This window comes from Leucopleurus acutus, assembly GCF_964270905.1.
Source record: "Leucopleurus acutus genome assembly, chromosome: 1".
In the NCBI taxonomy this organism is placed as follows: domain Eukaryota; kingdom Metazoa; phylum Chordata; class Mammalia; order Artiodactyla; family Delphinidae; genus Leucopleurus; species Leucopleurus acutus.
In genome coordinates, this window is record NC_139142.1 from 153622719 (window position 1) to 153643450 (window position 20732).

Sequence of the window (20732 nt, forward strand, 5' to 3'; positions counted from 1 at the left end):
GCTCTGGGGAGGGGAGGTGTGGTTAGTGACCTGTGCTTGCACACAGGCTTCTTGGTGACTGCAGCAACAGCCTTAGCCTCTCATGCCAGTCTCTGATGTCCACACTGATAGCCGCAGCTTGCACCCATCTCTGGAGCTTATTTAGGTGGTGCTCTGAATCCCTTCTCCTTGCACACCCCGAAACAATGGTCTCTTGCCTCTTAGGCAGGTCCAGACTTTTTCCTGGACTCCCTCCCGGCTAGCTGTGGCACACTAGACCCCTTCAGGCTGTGTTCATGCAGCCAACCCCAGTCCTCTCCCTGGGATCTGACCTCCAAAGCCAGAGCCTCAGCTCCAAGCCTCCACCAGCCCTGGCGGGTGAGCAGACAAGCCTCTCAGGCTGGTGAGTGCTGGTCCACACCAATCCTCTGGGCGGGAATCTCTCCGCTTTGCCCTCTGCAACCCTGTTTCTGTGCTCTCCTCCATGGCTCCAAAGCGTCCCCCCCCCCACCCCCTGTCTCTACCAGTGAAGGGGCTTCCTAGTGTGTGGAAACTCTTCTTCCTTCACAGCTCCCTCCCAGAGGTGCAGATCCCATCCCTATTCTTTTGTCTCTGTTTTCTCTTTTTTCTTTTGCCTTACCCAGGTACATGGGGATTTTCTTGCCTTTTGGGAAGTCTGGGGTCTTCTGTCAGCATTCAGTAGGTGTTCTCTAAGAGTTGTTCCACATGTAGATGTATTTCTGGTGTATTTGTGGGGAGGAAGGTGATCTCCATGTCTTACTCCTCTGCCCGATTATCTTTTAAAGAGATTTAAATAATATGAAAATATATGAAATATGAAAATATATGAAATAATATGAAAATATGTCTTACATATTTGCCCATGTAAGTATCTTTTTCATTGTTCTTACTTCCTTTGTGTAGATCTATATTTCCATTTATTATCATTTTTCTTCCTTTTGAAAGACTTCACTTAATATTTCTTGGGAACATTGGGGTGCAAATCTGCTGGTGATGATTTTTTTTAATTAATTAATTAATTTATTTATTTAGGCTGCATTGGGTCTTTGTTGCTGTGGGTGGGCTTTCTCTAGTTGCGGCTAGTGGGGGCTACACTTCATTGCATTGTGTGGGCTTCTCATTGCAGTGGCTTCTCTTGGTGTGGAGCACAGGCTCTCAGCGCACAGGCTTCAGTAGTTGTGACACGCAGGCTCAGTAGTTGTGGCTCGTGGGCTCTAGGGCACAGGCTCAGTAGTTGTGGCGCATGGGCTTAGTTGCTCTGCAGCATGTGGGATCTTCCTGGACCAGGGCTTGAACCCATGTCCCCTGCATTGGCAGGAGGATTCTTAACCACTGCGCCACCAAGGAAGTCCCGCTGGTGATGATTTCTTTTGGATTTTGATCTTGAAAGATATTTTCACTGGTACGGAATTTCAGCTTGACAATTTTTTTTCTGTCCATACTTTAAATATGGTTCTTCACTGTCTTCTCATATGCTTTATTTCCTCCCAGAAAGCTGCTGTTGTCATCTTTTTTTTTTAATACTAATATGTCCTTTTTTCTGACTACTTTTAATATTTTCTCTTTATCATGGTTTTGAGCAATTTGGTTATGATGTATCTTGGTGTAATTTCCTTTATGCTTCTTGTGTTTAGTTTTCATTTAGCTTCTTGAATCTCTGGGTTTTTATTTTTCCTCAAATTTGGAAAAATTTTGGCCATTATTTCTTCAAACACTTTTTTTTTGTCCCCACTACAATCTGCTTTCCCTTAGGGACTCAAATTATATATAAGGCAATTTGAAGTTGTTTCACAGCTCACTGATTTTTTAAAAGATTGTTTCTATTGCTATGTCTGCAAGTTCATGCATCTTTTCATCTGTAATATCTAATCTCCCATTAATCTGATCTAGTGTATTTTTCATCTCACGTATAATTTTCTTATCTAGAAGTTCATTTTGGGTCTTTTTATATTCCGTGTCTCTAGTTAACTTTTTAAACATATGGAATACAATTATAATAACCTTTAATTTTCTTCTCTGCTAACTTAATATCTGGGTCAGTTTTGACTGATTATTCTTCTCATTATGGGCCATGTTTTCTTGCCTATTTGCATGCCTGGTGATCTTTCTTTGGACGTCAGATTATATGAATTTTACCTTGTTTAATGCTGGCTATTTTTGCATTCCTATGAACATCCTTGAGTTTTGCCCTCTGATACAGTTAAGTTACTTGGAAACAGTTTTATCCTTTTAGGTCTTACTTTCATGGTTTGTTAAGTGGATCTAAGCAGGGTTCACTCTAGGGCTAATCCCCATTACTGAGACAAAACCCTTCTGAATATTTTACCGTGTACCTCACGAATTATGAGTTTTTCCAGTCTAGTCAGTGGGAACAGGCACTAGCCTTGGTGAGCACCAGACACTTCCTTTCAATCTTATTAGAGGAGTCTTCCTCCAGACTCAAGTAGTTTTCTTACACACATGCTGGTCAGTATTCTCTCCCCATACTTGAGGGGTGCTAATCTCTGGGGTCCTCTCTGTGCAACTCTATCCTCTCTAGTAATCTGTCCTGTGAACTCCAGCCACCTTGGTCTCCCCAGATGCTCTACTCTATTTCCTCAACTCAGATAGCCCACAGGGTAATTCTGGGTTACCCTGCATGTTCTAGAAACTTTTTCAAAGCAATAACCTGGGGCAATCATGGGTCTCACTTTGTTTCTTTTTTCCATTTCTCAAGTCTGTTGTCCTGTCTCTTGAAAACCATTGTTTCATACCTTTTTTGCCTATAGGTTGTTTTTTATTGTTGTTGTTGTTTGTTAACTGGCTGGTGACTTCGGGCAAGAGGATAAATCTCATCCCTATTACTCCATCTTGGCTGGAAATGAAAGTTTAACATGTCATTTTTTCCTGTTTTCAAGGTCACTTGGGATTCAACGGATCTAATCTGAGCTCTTTGAGAACTGTTTGGGCTCAGCTGATTCCTACTGATATATATACATATACATATATACCATATATAACATATAGATACATATATATATAAAATATATCAGTATGTGTGTATACACATATACATATATATACATGTAATATAGAGTGAGAACAAAGAATGTTTGGTCTAGTTAAAACTTGAAATCAGTCTGAAAGAAGTTAGTACTAGCCACTAGGATCTTTTTGGATAGAATGCTACTTATTTCAAAGAAGTCATGAGTATAGTGTTGAAATTTTCTTAGATTCTAGTCTCAATTTCTAGAAAAAAATGTGTATTTCTAAAAGTAGCTATGGAAATTACCATTAACACCTTCGTTTCCTTATTTTAAAATTAGAGGATAATGTATATAAAAATATGCAAGAATCACAGGAAACTCACATATCCAACCACCTGGAAGAAATTGTTGCTGCCGTCAGCATAACACCTAGAAAAATGCTCCAAAACAAGCTGCCTCAGACAGCACTGTTTCAGCCTCCTCGAGAGAAACTCCACCTCTGTGAAGAGAAAGCAAAGTCCTATTCTAGCAGTCATGAGGTAAGGAGCCTTTCTTTTTATACCTGTACTCTGGTAATTGAGAAGTAGGATACTTTAGGTTGCATTCCTACTCTCAGGAGTTTGGTACAAGAGAAAATATGACAGTGCCTTTTTCATAGTGTGAGTGGGTGTAGTACCTCAGGACTCCAAGCCCAGCACTTGGCACAGTCAACATTATGTTTGCTGAATGAGTGCACAAATGAACAAACAAGTTTTCCCTGACCTCTGACAAGTGTACACTAGACTGACTGGTTGTGATTTGACCTACTACAGTCATTTTCCATCAATCAGTAAATATTTATTGAGCTCCTCCTGTGTGCCAGGTCTAGGCACTGGAATACAGGACAAAGCAGGTGAAGTTTCTGCTCTGTGGAGCTTATATTTCTTAGGTTCCTAATCTTGTTCTCTGTATACTTCTTTCCCATCTCTCTTCAAAGTTTTATTCATTTACTCATTCATTCAATATGTATTTCGCTACCACCTCTTATGTGTCAGACCCTATTTGTCCATTTATTCACAAAATTTACTGTATACCTAATGTGTGCCAGGTGCTGTGCAAGTGCTGGAGGCACAGATGGGAAAGCTACAGCCTCTGCCTCAGAGGGATTCATGGTCTGGTTGGGGAGATAGATGGATAATGGTAATCAGCCTAAGTTCTGTGACAAACACAAGCTTAGGTGGTATAGATGCAAAGCATGGGGAGTGAGGGGAGGAGGGATGGGCTGGAGTTGGAGGAGGGACAGCACTTGAGGCATGCTTCTTGGGATGGGAGTTATTTGGACTGCACTGATAACAGTACTTAGGAGCTGGCCCCAGGTAGGAGAGAGGACAATAGCGTTCTGGGCAGAGGTGGCAGAAGGGCAAGAGTTGTGGGTCTGAGGGTGCACAGGCTGCTTGGGGAACTATATGGAACTATCTGGGATGGAGACTTTAGTTACACAGGGCAGCAAATGAGGTTGGATTTTGAACAGGAGCTGGGACCAGAAGGTGTTCAACACCCAGGAAAAGTTTAGATTTTCTTCTCAGAGTGCTGGAGACTGTCATAGGATTATAAGCAGAAGAGGGTCATGAGCAAGTCTGAGTGTCTGGAATGATCCCTCAGACCTCAGATAACTGGGTGGTGGAGGAAGAGAAGGGAGGTAAACTGGAGGAGGAGGACTAGTTTGCAGGATATTTGCAATAATCCTGGCAAGGGCCTGAAATATGGCAGAGTCAGTAGAAATGCTGAGATCTTTTTTTTTTATTATTTGAAGTATTTTTTTACAATGTTGTGTTAATTTCTGCTATACAGCAAAGTGATTCAGTTATTCATATATAGACATTCTTTTTTTAATATTCTTTTCCATTATGGTTTATCATAGGATCTTGATTATAGTTCTCTGTGTTATACAGTAGGACCTTGTTTTATATATATATTTTTTTCTCTCTATATATAAATATATATACATTCTATATATATTAGTTTGCATCTGCTAATCCCAAACTCCCAGTCCATCCCTCCCGCAGTCCCCTTCCCCTTGGCAACCACCTGTCTGTTCTCTATGTCTGTGATTCTGTTTCTGTTTCATAGATAGGTTCATTTGTGTCATATTTTAGAATCCACACATAAGTGATATCATATGGTATTTGTCTTTCTCTTTCTGACTTACTTCACTTAGTATGATAATCTCTAGTTGCAAAATGCTGAGATCTTTTGATAAGAATTTGGAAATATGAATCAATGAAACCTGGTAACTTGGGGGGACATAGGGGTTGGAGAGGCAAGAGTGAGCCAGAGAGGGGTGTGTGCAATTCCTGACTTAGGGCTCAGCCAGCCTAGGTGACCCAAGGCTTGTCAGAGCCCTTTGTTATTGTAATGAATACAGGAAGAAGACCAGGATTATAGAGAGAAGGTGTGCTTATTCATTATGCAGCAGATATTTATTTAGTACCTACTATGTGCCAGGCTGGGTGCTATGTCGGCCTCAGCTGGCAGCCTTTCTCAACCAGAGGTCTGCAAGAGAACTAAGCCTTAATGCCCTAAGGCATTTGGTGTGTGTGTGTGTGTGTGTGTGTGTATATATATATATATTATTAATTTGTATTGGAGTATGGCTGCTTTGCAATGTTTTGTTAGCCTCCACTGCACAACAAAATGAATCAGCCATACATGTACAGATATCCCCTCCCTTTTGGACTTCCCTCCCATTTAGGTTACCACAGTGCATTAGGTAGAGTTCCCTGTGCTATACAGTATGTTCCCATCAGTTGTCTATTTTGTACATAGTATCAATACTGTATATGTGTCAATCCCAGTCTCCCAATTCCTCCCACCCCATCCCTTTCCCCCTTGGTATCCATACGTTTGTACTCTACGTTTCTACCTCTATTTCTGCTTTGCAAATAAGATCATCTATACCATTTTTCTAGATTCCACATATATGTGTTATTATACGATATTTGCTTTTCTCTTTCTGACTTACTTCACTCTGTATGACACTCTCTAGGTCCATCCATGTATCTACAAATGACCCAATTTTATTTTTTTTATGGCTGAGTAATATTCCATTGTATATATGTGCCACATCTTCTTTATCCATTTGCTGGATAAAGAAGATAGACAGTTAGGTTGTTGATAGACATTTAGGTTGCTTCCATGTCCTGGCTATTGTAAATAGTGCTGCTATGAACATTGGGGTGCATGAGTTTTTTTGAATTATGGTTTTCTCTGGGTATATGCCCAGTAGTGGGATTTTTGGGTCATATGGTAGTTTTATTTTTAGTTTTTTAAGGAACCTGCATACTGTTTTCCATAGTGGCTGTATCAATTTACATTCCCACCAACAGTGTATGAGGGTTCCCTTTTCTCCACACCTTCTCCAGCATTTATTGTTTGTAGGTTTTTTGATGATGGCCATTCTGACTGGTGAGAGGTGATACCTCATTGTACTTTTGATTTTCATTTCTCTAATAATTAGTGATGTTGAGCATCTTTTCATGTGTCTGTTGGCCATCTGCATTTGGTGTATATAAAGAATTAACTTCTCTTCTATGCATCTAGAATGATATCAAAGCATTTTTTGTGTTCTGCCGTTCAGATGAGGAATCCTTGGATTCAGCAGTGAACAGGACAAACAGCTTGCCTGCCCTCATGGAGCTGAGGGGACATTGTAAATAAACCAGTGAAGTAGAGATTGTGCTAAGTGCTATGGAGGAAACAGAGTGGGCCTATCTTAGGTAAGGGAGGGCCTCATTGAGGCGGTGACATCTTAGCTGACACCTAAAGAAGAGAAGGAGCCAACATGGAGGAGCTGAGGAAAAGGAGTTCTAGGGAGAGGGAACAGCAGCCATAAAATTTATAAGTTTGGCATGAGCATGACTATGTTTGAAGTGATGATAGGAAGCCTCAGGCTGACATGAAATGTAGTTGGAGAGGCCTTACCTGCCTTGCGGGTCTAAGTTAAGTGCTCTAGGAAGCCTTAATGTTTTTAGGAAAGTATTAATATGACATAATTTGCTTCTTAAAATACCATTCTTTGGTAATTTTTTATTTTAAAATACTTACAGAAAGTATTTTAAAATTTTATTTTAAAATACTTACAGAAAAGTTACAAGATATACCAGTTGTTAACATTTACTTTATTTCTTTATTTCTTACTCTCTCTCTCTGTCATTATTTTTCTGAATATCTGAGAGTAAGTTACAAATGTATGATCCTTTACCCCTAAATACGTCAGTGCCTATTTCCCAAGAATAAAGGATATTCTCCTACATAACCATAGTACAATGATTGAAATTAGGCAATTAATATTGATATATATTATTATCTAATCTACAAACATTACCCATATTTCTCAAATTATCTCAATAATATCTTTTATAGAAAAAAAATCAGCCATGGTCCAATCCATGAAGTCATGTTGACTATAGTCAACAGTTAGAGCAGTTACTTAGGCTATCTTTGTCTTTCACAATCTTAGTATTTGTGAAAAGTACTGTATTAGTCTGTTTGGGCTACTGTAATACAATACCACAGACTGGGTGGCCTACACAACAGAAATGTACTCCTCGCAGTTCTGGAGACTGGAAGTCCAAGATCAAGGTGCCAGCAGGGCTGGCGTCTGGTGAGAGCTCTCCCCTTGGGTTGCAGACCACCACCTTCTAGCTGTGTCCTCACATGACCTCTTCTTTGTGCGTGTGGAGGAAGGGGGAGAGAAAGGTATCTCTTCTTATAAGTGCACTAATCCTATTGATCAGGGCCCCACCTTTATAACATCATTTGACCCTAATTACAGCCTTAGAGGCCCTATCTCCAAATACTACAGTGAGAGTTAGGGCTTCAACATATGAATTTGGCAGGGGCCACAAATATACACTCCAATTATTTTGTAGAATACCTCCCAATTTGAATTTGTCATGTGTTTCCTTATGATTAGATTCAGATTATGCATTTGGGGCAGAAATCCCACAGACCTGACATAGGGCCCTTCTCAGTGCATCATATTAGGAGGTGTACGATGTCGTTTGTCTCATTACTATGAGGCTAAATTTGATCGCTTGGTTAAGGAGCTATCTGGCAGGTTTTTTCACTGTAGAATTATTATTCTTCCCTTTGTAATTAATATTTTGTGGGGAGATTCATTGATACTGTGAACACATCCTATTCCTCATTAAAACTTCACCCCCTAGTTTATAGCATCCATTGATGATTCTCACCTGAATTAACTATTACTACGATGTTTGTCAAATGGTGATTCTCTGACTTCAGCATTCTTTCAACATTTGTTTGTTGGCATTCTTTTTATGAGGAAGAGCTTTTCCTTCTTCACACTTTATTGTTCATTTATTTATATCACTGTGGGTTCAAGAAATCCTATTTTACAAATATGTTACAATCCATTATTGTCGTCAAAACTTAAATTATTTTGTATTTGCCAGAGGGAGCCCCTTCAAGCTGGCTTCTGAGTCCTTGATATGTTCCCATGATTCTTTCCTTAACTTCCGACACAATCAGATTTTTCAGGTTCATCTTGTATTTCCCTGCTCCAGCTGTGGATTCAGGGAATGCTGGTTCCCCTTAGAAGAGAATAGCATTGATATTTAGACACCAAGATCTGGGTATTAAATACCCATTTTAAAATATGTATGGCCAGACTTACTGATCCTCAGAGTTGCATATTTTAATATTAAGAAGTTTAAGAAATTCAGGTAACTCAAGAATGATGTTGTGGGAAGAGATCTGGACTTTGCATCAAGGAGCTTGACTGTGAGTTCCGACTCTACCACTCGGTGATAAATCATCTCACCTCTCTGGCCTTACATTTCTTCTTTAAATTGAAGTGATCAGACTAGATTATTTCCAAGGCTCATCCCAGTTCTGAAATTTTCTTCCTACTGATGCTTCTCTTCTGTCTACCTGCTACCCATGCCTGTTGGCTAAAGCCACTGGAACTGGCAGGATAAAGGTTGGAAAATCAAAAGGCAGTATCTGGACTACACATCCTAGCAAATATGAAAGCAGAGGGAGGACAGGCTGCTCTTTCTGTGCCCTGGTCCCCGATGCAGGTAGTGAGGACCAAGGCTCTGATCTGGGAGGCTGACTCTCAGACTGCATATAGCCCTTCCTTGGAAACTTGTGGTTGGGACAGATTCACCATCAGATCAGATCCTCCTCTCTTTTTGTCAAACTGTCTATCTAGACTTCTCAATGTTTTCATCATTTCTTTCTTTCTCATACACTGTATTCATTTGCTGTGTGTCTTCAAGGAAGCCATTCCCTAAACTTCCTGTCTCTAGAGGCAATAAATAGATGTTTCCCAAAAGAAGAACTACAGAAAGCCAATAAACACATGAAGATGTTCAGCCTCACTAGCTTTGCGGAAAAAAAAATACAAACTAAAACAAGGAGAAATGAGTTAACTGACAAACTGGCAAGTTAGACCCCAACTAGTGCTTGGCTCTGTGTAAGGGGCATTCCCTGCTCACATACGGTGCTGTAAGGGAGGTGTGGATGGAAGCAGCCTCTCAAGGAAGCACTCCAGCAAACTCTAGCAAAGCCTCAGGATTTTGCACATCCTTTACCCTATTGTCACATTGGAATTCATTCTAAGAAAATGCTTATGGGGCTTCCCTGGTGGCGCAGTGGTTAAGAATCCTCCAGCCAATGCAGGGGGACACAGGTTCGAGCCCAGGTCCGGGAAGATCCCACATGCCACGGAGCAACTAAGCCCATGTGCCACAACTACTGAGCCTGTGCTCTAGAGCCCGCGAGCCACACTACTGAGCCCACATGCCACAACTACTGAAGCCTGCGCGCCTAGAGCCCGTGCTCCACAACAAGAGAAGCCACCACAATGAGAAGCTTGTGCACCATAACAAAGAGTAGCCCCTGCTCGCCGCGACTACAGAAAGCCCGCATGCAGCATCAAAGACCCAATGCAGCCAAAAATAAATAATAAAATAAATACATTTATATCTATAAAAAAAAGAATGCTATAAAAAAAAAGAAAAAGAAAATGCTTACGGATATGAGCAAATCTATCCACACAGGATGCTCAGAGAGAAAAAATTTTAAAACAACCTAAGTGCTGAATAGCTATTGGTTGAGTAACTCACTTATAATATATCCATACAATAAAATACTATGCAGCCATAAAAAATTATTATCATAGAAGATGACATGGAGAAATGTTCACAAATTGTGAAAAGTTGCAAACCTATATGTAGCTTATAAGCCTAATTTTAAAAGGAAATAATATGTATAGATAGATTCATAGGAATGAAGGATAGAGAGAAATTTAGCTGCCTAGTTGTCTCTAAGGGGTGAGATGGCAGGTGATTTTTTATTTTTTTTGCTCACCTGTATTTTGATAATGAGCATGTATTACTTTTGTAATAAGAAAAATGTTACTATAGGCAAAAGCCACACCTCCATCTTCCTTCATCACTATGGAGTGAGCACAGTGTTCCCCAGCCTCTCTTGCTAGGTCAGAAAAGCAACTGTCCTGTGGTCAACTGTCTGGGTATGAATTTTTTGTCAAGAGGAATGTTGTTTCAAGGTGAAAGTGTTTCTAACTCACATGGGAACTTTGTGGAAGTGCAGGTCCTTTGAGCTTAGGCATTGACCGGGGGAGTAGGGGTTGGGAGTGTACTGGGTCTTTTGCTGGGTCTTTTCCACAACTCTGTCCTTGTTCTTACAGTTCTTCCTCTGCTTTGCCCCCTTCAGCTTTGTACCTCCCACCTCCTCTTTTGCTATTCCAGCTCTCTATTACTGTATCACACTCTAAGACTTAGTGGCATAAAACAAAAACAACCATTTATTTTGCTCATGAATGCACAATTTGTGCAGAGCTCAGTGAGATCTGGTCAGCTCTGCTCCATGCAGCATCAGCTGGGCTCAACACGTGTGGAGAATCTGATGGCAGGGTGGCATAGTCCTGCGGTTGACCGATTGATGCTGCCACCAACACATTTCCATGTAGGCCTCTCCGTGGGGCCGCTTAGGCTTCCTCATGGAATGGTGGTCAGGTTACTAGTCTTCTGGGGTTGCTATGGCAAAATACGTCAGACTGGCTGGCTTCAACAAAGGAAGTTTATTTTCTCACAGTTCTGGAGCCTAGAAGTCTAAGGTCAAGGTGTTGGCAGGGTTGATTTTATTCAGAGGGCTCTCTCCTTGACTCCCTCTGCGTCCTCACAACGTGTTTCTCTGTGTGTGCCCATTCCTAGTGTCCCTTTCTCTTCTTACAAGGACACCAGTCATATTAGATTAGGGCCCCATCCCGACAGCCTCATTTTACCTTATTCACCTCTTTAAAGGCCATCTCTCCAAATACAGTTATATTCTGAAGTACTTAGGACTCCAACATATGAATTTGGAGGTGGGAGACACAATTCAGCCCATAACAAGTTCCAAGAGTGAGTAAAAAGTGGAAGCTGCCAGTTCTTTAAGAACTGGGTCTAGGACTTCCCTGGTGGCACAGTGGTTGGGACTCCACGCTCCCAATGCAGGGGGCCCGGGTTTGATCCCTAGTCAGGGAACTAGATCCCACATGCATGCAGCAGCTGGGAGTTCGCATGCCACAACTGAGGAGCCCAAGTGCTGCAACTAAGGAGCTGGCAAGCCGCAACTAAGGAGCCTGCCTGCCGCAACAAAGACCCGGTGCAACCAAATAAATAAGTAAAATATTTAAAAAAAAAAAAAAAGAACTGGGTCTAAAAAGTGGCACTGCATCATTTCCTCCATGTTCTTTTAGCCAAACAGTCATAAAACCCAGATTCAAGGAAAAGGGGACATAGACCACCATCTCTGTATGGAAGGAGTATCAAAGAATTTTGGAGCTGTATTTTAAAACTACCAGTCTTGCTTTGAGTGTATTGCTGTTCTAAGCTGACCTGGAGCTAGAATCCATGGTTCGCTATTCTCTTTGTCCTGGCTCCAGATGAAAATGTGCTTTAATCCCTTAATGAAATCTGTTTGTAAAGTCCTGCTGACCTCATTTGCTGTGCTAATATCCCAGCTGCTAAAGAAGGTGTTGGAATTGAGAACTAATGGGCATTATTTGAAAAGTATCACCATTCGCCCACTTGTTGTACCTGAATATGTAGTAGCTGTTCATCAAAGGGCAGCGTCTTTACTCCATAACGTTTTTCACTATTTACTATAACTTTAAATGTACTATAAATTTTACTGGTTTTTTTATGTATATTGTCTATTTCACCCGACCTGATGAATATCCTGCCATCCAAGACAGATCTTTGTTTTATTCTCTAATGTATCACAAGTCCTTAAAATCATGCCCGGCCCATAATCAACACTCAATAAGTGTATATTGAATGGATAAAAATACAAGTTGATTTTGTGCTTTGCTGTCTAACTGGTGAGCCCATTTCCCCTTCCTCCAGTATAAACAGGCTCTCCAGGAGCTTGTGCGCTGTGTGGCGCTGACGAGGATCTGCTATGGTGACTCACACTGGAAACTGGCCGAGGCGCATATTAACCTGGCTCAGGGCTACCTCCAGCTGAAAGGTGAGTCTGCCTCAAGCTGAGGAGGATTGGCTGGTTGGTTTCTGCTCTTTTCCTCAAATTTGACTTAACTTTAGAAGGATCAGGATTTCTTGGACATTCTCCTCTCTACACATTGAGAACTATTTCCTCTCACAAAGAGTCAATAAGATTTTTTAATACAATATGTACAAAAGAGAAGGAAGATTTTAGCCCTCTGAGCTTTGTTTTTTATGATCTTAAAAGTAGTTCTTGGGAGATAATTAACTTGTTAGCTTTGAAGGCATTGTAGAAATGGCCCAGGGCATAGAGTTGAGGCCTAAAATAGGATCCATTCACATATGTATTGATGGAAAGTCTCTTGCCTATAAGTGAAACCCCCCCCCCAAAAAAAATAAGAGGCTAAATCAAGCTGGCAATAAACAAAAGGTAATTCATTGGCCCATACACTTAAAAATCCAGGGGTAAAACTTACTGTAGACTTAGCCAGATCCACGTTTTCAAACAGTGTGATCAGATTTCCGTTCCTCCCTTTTCGCACCACTTGACTCTGTTCTTCTCTGTATTGGCTCCATTCTTAGCCAAACTTTGCCCACGTGGTGGCAGCAAGGTTGCCAGCGGCTTTAGGTTTCCCTCCTCAGCATTCCCAGGAAAAAAAGAGTGTCTCTCCTCCAAAATCTCAGGGTTTGGGGATTCTTATTGGGCTGATGTGGGTTGTATGCCAAAGACAAGAAAAAGTCTGATTGGCTAGACCTGCCTTTTGGCTCCATTGGATCCTTGGGGAGAGGCTGGCGTTGGCTAAATCACAAGGACTGAGTGTGCAGGGGCTGGGCATCCTCAAAAGAAAACAGGGGAAGGGAGAGTGGATGCAGAGAAGGCAAAAACATGGACTGGCAACCTAGGACAAGAGTACATCGCTGTACTCCATTTCTTCAATTGAAAAGTGATGTTAATGAGATGATATGATGGCACTGACTTCCCAGGATTGGCCCAGTGAATAAATAAACAAACAGAAGTGAAAAACACCACAATGCTAAGCACACAATTGCCACCCAATAAATTTAGCCAAATCTGATTATAGATTGCTCCTACCTGTTAGATCAAAGACTATTAGAGGGGCTTCCCTGGTGGCGCAGTGGTTGAGAGTCTGCCTGCCAATGCAGGGGACACGGGTTCGTGCCCTGGTCTGGGAGGATCCCACATGCCGCGGAGCAACTAGGCCCGTTTGCCACAACTACTGAGCCTGTGCGACTGGAGCCTGTGCTCTGCAACAAGAGAGGCCGCGACAGTGAGAGGCCCGTGCACTGTGATGAAGAGTGGCCCCCGCTCGCCGCAACTAGAGAAAGCCCATGCACAGAAATGAAGACCCAGCACAGCCAAAAAATAAATATAAATAAATAAATAAATAAAATTAAAAAAAAAAAGACTATTAGAGCCAGAGGGGATGTTGGAGATCATCTAGTTCAAACCATACCCTTATACCCCCTATTTTCTAGATTCAGAGGAAACAACTATTTTTAATTGAAACAGCTTGCCTCAGGTCACACTGTTAATAGATAGCTGATCTGAGACTCAGACCTAGGATTTTGGTTGCCAGTACCAGTGTCCTAGCATCAGGGATTTTTTTTTTAACGATGTTTTTCTTCTACAGTCTGCTACCTTTCTGCATTATAGTCTTTCTTTCTCAATTTAAAGTAAAAGCAGTATCTACTATTTATTAAGGTCTTATTGAGTGCCAGGCACCATGCTATTTTCCATGTATAATTTCCTTCAATCTTCACTACAGTGCTATGAGGTGGGTAATGTTATTATCCCTGTCTACAGTCGAGGAAGCTGGGGCCAACATTTCAGGTAAGTGGTGGAGCAGGGAATTCACTCTGAGCAATCTGATTTCAGAGCTAGTGTTCTTGAACCTCAACCCATGCTGCCTCTTGTAGACTGAGTTCAAGTTTCTTGAGGAAATGGACCAGAATTCATCATGTCTTTTATAATGTTGCATACATTATTGGCACTAATAAATTTCTGGTAGGTTGATTGTGTACTTTTAAAAAAAACAAGACAAAATTCTGTAAGTGTTCCTATAGGAATAGCATACCCTGGATTTTCTCCCTCAGAAAATATATTCTGTTTTATAGACATAGGAACAGAATGAATTTCATAATTTGACAGCTCTTTTTAGAGATTTGAGATACAATTCCATGTAATGAAGAACGTAAGACCAGGAGTATTAGGATGTGGGTGGAAGGCTGTGTCATTGTGGGGAAGAAGATGGGGATATGGGAAAATGAAAAAACCTGAGACCTAAATAGTGATCCTCAGTGTCACCTTTACCACAAATGAATACGCCAATGGAAGAACGCTGGAACCCACCAGGAATTAGTTCTTGGTAGTAACTGTTTTTAAACTTCATTTGATTCATCTCAGTCTATTACCACATAGAAATAAGAGATTGTAGCACATCAGCCCCTTACCTCATTGGAATTGTTTGTCAGTTTTTATAGATATCGTCATATTTGTATTATGTTAAAATAACTCTCTAAAGTTATGATTATGGATGGGTGAGCAGAAGATTCAGAATTTTTAGTATTTCATTAAGATTGCTGTCACAAAGCCAGGATTAAAATTCATGAATATTTTATTTCCTTCCCAGAATGCTGTAGTCTTTGTATTCCGTTTGTTTTTTTATAATTATTCATAACATTTTACATCTGATATTGGTGAAGTTTCAAAGCTGTTGAATTCCTGCTCATTCTGATTATTTCTAAAAAGACCATTGTGGGAAAAATTTTTTACCTTGAGTCCTAGGTGTGAAACACTTCTTTGTTTCTTATAGTCATGATCGTATTTCATGCTGTCCCGATATATCTCCATGTGCCACTTGATGATATATGAAGGAGACCTCATCAGATTCCCTGGCCAGAGATGACTATATTCCTGTCCAGCTGAAATGAAAGAGAAACTGAGACTTCTTTTTCTTTGTCCACAGGACTGTCACTGCAAGCAAAACAACATGCAGAAAAAGCCAAAGAAATCCTCACCAACTCCATTGTGCATCCCTACAATGACAATACAGATGTTTTCAAGTGTTCGGTTGAGTTATTCCATACCATGGGGAGAGCCTTACTCTCCCTTCAAAAGTATCCTTTTGCCTCTAATCTTTACAAATAGAAATACCGTTCATAATGCTTATAGTTAATTTTTAAGGCCAAATCAAAAGATGACAGGTGACTCAGGAAGGGTGATGGGAAGTATGAGAGCCAAGGATATCCAGGAACTAGGGCCCCAGAATGTAGCACCAAGTGTAAAGTTTCCTGAACACAACTCAGGTTTAAGGAAGCTTCAGAGAATTTGACAAAAGCAGAGAGACTTTCAAAGGAGCTGCTGCAATGTGGAAGGATTATAAAGGAAGAATGGATAGAAATTCAAACGCAGATCAAATTGTCATTTGCACAGTAAGTTTTCAGTTTAGGACTTTTTGTATACGTGATTCCTGGAGGTTCTTTGCCAGAAGACTCTGTCTTCAGGCAGGAGGAGCTTCTGCATGGTGCTGTGTCGGTGGCTTCTCCATGGCCATTGTCCAGAATTAAAAGAGGAGGACGACAGTCACATCAGAGCAGCCACAACCAAGGCATGTACGTCAGTGGCACTCTTCACTAAATGTGTAGTGCTCTCATACCCACCCCTGGGTCCTAGAGTCCTGATGTCATTCTCTTGACTTTCTATTTCTTGCCTGCTCTCCCTGCCCCTCTCCTCCTGCCCTTGTTTCCTTCCCTCCCCTCCCCACACCCCCATCTTCCTTTTTTCCCCTACTGTTCTAGTCTAAAATATTTCAATACATTGATTTTACGATTAAGGACTCAAAGGAGAAAGATCTTAGAGATATCTGAATCCATGAGAATGAGAAGATTGTTCCTTGTTCTCCCTACCCCCAACCCACACTCACCAAATAAATCCAGGTGGAAGAGATATAGTGGCTGGAGCCTGAGGGAGAAGGGGCCTTGGGTGGTCAGCACATTTATCCCTCTCCAAAGGCCAACTCCAAGCCAATTCCCCAGAGCAGTGGGGTGACAGAGAATGTACCCACTCTTTGGAAGGATGTGTTTGTGGGAGGAAGAGGGCAGAGAAAGGTCTATTCTAGAAGAGGCAGAGAATCCCCAGCAGACCTACGCGGCAGCCTTTAACCAAGCCTGGAAGAATTCAGTGTAAATTAATAATCAGACTATACGTATAGGTTGATTCCCAAGAGAACTCAGGGACCCAATGGACTCATTTTAAGAAGGAAAGGGCCCTGAAGGAGCACACCTAATGCTTCCATATGAATGGGAGCTGGGAAGGACTAACTTTGACTCATGCTTTTAAAGATATTTTTGTGATCATAAGTCCACTCTTGTTAATTTGTTTATTTGGGAGTGTTTTTGGATATGAAGTGCAGAGAATTCATCAGTCCATGCAAACCTTTGGTACACTTTTTTTTTTTAACATTTTAAAAAAGTAATTAATCTATTTATTTTTGGCTGAGTTGGGTCTTTGTTGTTGCGTGCAGGCTTTCTCTAGTTGCGGGAAGGGTGGGGGGCTGCTCTTCATTGTGGTGCGCGGGCTTCTCATTGAGGTGGCTTCTCTTGTTGCGGAGCACGGGCTCTAGGCACGTGGGCTTCAGTAGTTGTGGCACGAGTGCTCAGTAGTTGTGCCACGAGGGCTCAGTAGTTGTGGCTTGCAGGCTCTAGAGTGCAGGCTCAGTAGTTGTGGTGCACGGGCTTACTTGCTCCGCGGTATGTGGGATCTCCCCGGACCAGGGCTCGAACCCATGTCCCCTGCACTGGCAGGCGGATTCTTAACCACTGCGCCACCAGGAAAGTCCCTGATATGCTTTTTTAAATTGATTTTTTCCTTCCATCTCTGATCCTTACTCTCATTCTGTCACATACAGATCATAGATAACCTTTTTAAACGATGATTTATGTCTTTAAATATGTATCTCTGAATAATAAATAGCATTGTTTTCTGTATTTATATGTTTTAGGTTTATATAAATTTGCAGTATGTGTCTCACTCTGTTTCTCACTTTTGTCCACTCAGCGCTGTTTTTAGTTGTTGCTGCTGGCTGCTTTGTTGTGCTCCATAGAATGCATCTGCCATCCTGTGCTTGTCTGTCCTCCTAGCAGTGGGCATTCAGCTCATCCCCAGCTCCCAGCTCCCACAATGGTGCTGCCATGAACATCCTTGTGCAGCTCCACTTAGGAGGCTCAGAGAGACTTTTCTGAGTTTATACTCTAAGGGTAGGATTGCATGGTCACAGGGTGCACTCATACTTCAAGTTCACCACACACTGGCCAATTGCTACACCCATCTGCATTCCCACTTGTGGGGCACGTGGGTTCCTGTTTTCTCACATCCCCAACAATGTTTGGCATTGTTGGTCTTTCTAACCTTTGCCGCCTTGATGCATATATGTACTATTTAATTACTTTTCAATTTACTTATGTTTCTCTTATTAGTGAGTTTGAGTACCTCTTCATATACTGCTTAGCCATTGGATTCCCCTTCTGTGAATAGCCTGTTAGCATTCTTTCTCATTTTTCTTTTGGAGTTTCCTGTGCTTTTCTTATTGATAATTGAGATTTCCTTATATATTATAAATTAGCAATATTACAAATATTTTCTTATATCTATCACTCATTTATTAATTTTGTCTATGGTGTTCTTCATGGCATGGAACTTAATTTTTCTAGAGTCAAATCCATTAATTTTAACCTTATGATTTATGCTTTGAGAGTTTCCCACCCAAATATTAAAGATATTCTCCAAAATGTCCATGTGAGTCTTGCTTTAACCTATCCCACATGTTTTAACATGTAGCACTATCACTCACATAACTTAGTTTATAAATTACTCTTTAATCCAGATATTATTCAAATGATATGTGTTCTAGTTTGCATATATATGGGGTTCTTTCAAGATATTCTGATGTTACTGATTTTTAATTTTACTGCATTGTGGGCAGAAACATATTTGTATAGTATCAACTCTCTGAAATTTACTGAAGCTTCCTTTGTGACCTAGTCCATAGTCAATTTTTGTGAATGTTCCAAGTGTGCTACAAAAGGAAATTGTATTCTTTACCTGTTGTGCTTAAGGTTCTAATAAATCTGTATTAGGGTAACTTTATTAATTCTGTTACTCAGATTTATATATATTTTTACCTTTTGCCAATTTGATACATTAGCTTTTAAGGTAAGTGTACTTAAATTTCGAACTATAATTATTGATCCATTTATAGCTTCCCATGATTCTGCCAGTCATTTTTTTATATATTCTGATATATTCTGTTGGGTGGGAGTAGAATTAAACAGCCTGTCTTCTTAATCTGTTATTTTATTTGTGAGTATATATTGTTCTTCTTTGTCCCTTATGTCTGTATCTATTTTGCCTGATATTAAAATTGATATTTTAGCTCTCTTGGTAACAATTTTCCTATAATACCTTTTTCTATCTCTTAATTTTCAATCTTCATATTTTTTTGTTTTAATTACTGATATATTTGAGTTTTTAAATTTCCTTTTGTCCTACCAGTTTTATGTTCCTTGCTTTCTTCTTTCTTGCCTTCCTTTAGTTTAGTCAAATACTTTTGTCATCCCTTTCCCTATCTATTAACTGGTAAGTTATACATTATTTTATTTTTCTTCTAGTGATTACCATAGAATATGTCGCTTGTATCCCTGACCTATTACACTCTAATGCAATTAGTCAGTTAACCACTTTCTGGACAATGTAAGGGACTTTGAGTATGTTAATTCTCTCTTCCCTTCTGCTTGATGCTATATTGTTTTATACTTAAATCACCATATGTTTCATACCACAGACAAGAAGAAAGAGGAAGAAGATATTTGTAATACATATAATTGACAAAGGGCTCATGTCTAGAATCTGTAAAGAACTCCTATATATCAATGAAACAAAGACAAACAACTGAATAGAAAAGTGGACAAGAGACTTTTTTTTTTTTTTTTGGCCGGGCCCTGTGGCTTGCGGGATCTTAGTTCCCCAGCTAGGGATTGAATCATGGCAGTGAAAGTGTCAAGTCCTAACCACTGGACTGCCAGGGAACTCCCTGGCAAGAGACTTCTCACAAGAAAGGATACCCACATAACTAAAAAGATATTAAATGACATTCTTCTCATCAGTCACCAGGGAAATGAAAATTAAAGTCATAGGATACTACTACATTTCCACTAATATTGCTAAAATTTTTAAAAGCCTAATAACATCAAGTTGGCAAGTATATAGTGCTCTCATATGTGGTTGTTTAGAATATATTTGGTATAACTACTTTAGAAAACTGGCATTATTACTAAGTTTAAATGTTTGAATACCCTATGACCCAGCAGTATCACTCCCAAATATACACCCAACAGAAATGCATACATATGTTCACCAAAAGACACAGCCAAGAATGTCCAAAGCTACATGTTATTTGTAATAGCCAAGGACTGGAAACAATCCAAATGTTCATCAGCAGTAGAGTAGATAAATTGTGATCTGTTCATACAAAGAAAATAATGAAACAACTCCTATGCTTAACATGACGGATGACTCCCACAAACATAATGTTTGTGAAAGAAGCCAGACTAAAAAGAACTCATACTGTATGATTCCGTCTATGTAACAGAGGAGGAAGGGAATAGTGACTGGGAGGGGCTACCAGTCCAGAATTTCTTCCTGCCCAGAAGTAGGTATTCTTCTTATATTGTAAAACAGAAAATATAAAGATATGAGGTCCAAGATATGATATTTGTTGCATATGTTGTGACCTAATGTTATAAGTACTTAATGTTGAGCACTTGCTGCAAAATTGAGTAAATTATCCTCTGCCAAAATCCACCCCTCCTGAGTGCTTTCCATATTATCAGTACCAAACCTTGTCAGCAGATGGCGGGCCTTGTACGCATATGTGCTGAATACCCAACAAGAATTTAAGTTAATGTTCCAAGCTGTCCTACAGTTTTGTGTTTAAGGGAGCTGTTTTAAACTTCACTGCTTCTTTTCGTCCTGATTCTTCACTGTAAGATATTCATTGGAACATGCATGTTTAAACTGCATGGTTTTCATGCAATCACTTTGTTTCCTCAGTGAAGTGTGAATATTTTGTCCAAACTGATCTGCTTTAGAAAGTAACAAGGCTTTGGTTTTGTACATTTCTACAAATATGCTCACAACCACAAGGGCTTTTTCTTTTGCCCGGTCTTGGAA

General features: G+C 40.3%; 1 protein-coding gene across 1 annotated transcript in view; it reads left to right on the forward strand.

Moving 5' to 3' along the window:
- The first annotated feature begins 3305 nt into the window (after nt 1-3305).
- Nucleotides 3306-20732, forward strand: part of TTC23 (tetratricopeptide repeat domain 23) — a 78630-nt gene continuing 61203 nt past the window's right edge. Inside the window, exons 1-4 of the mRNA XM_082833949.1 lie at nt 3306-3505; nt 12386-12509; nt 15472-15622; nt 15812-15937. Of these exons, the coding sequence (XP_082690075.1) occupies nt 3326-3505; nt 12386-12509; nt 15472-15622; nt 15812-15937 (581 nt within the window). The 5' untranslated portion in view covers nt 3306-3325. The remainder of the gene's footprint in view (nt 3506-12385; nt 12510-15471; nt 15623-15811; nt 15938-20732) is intronic.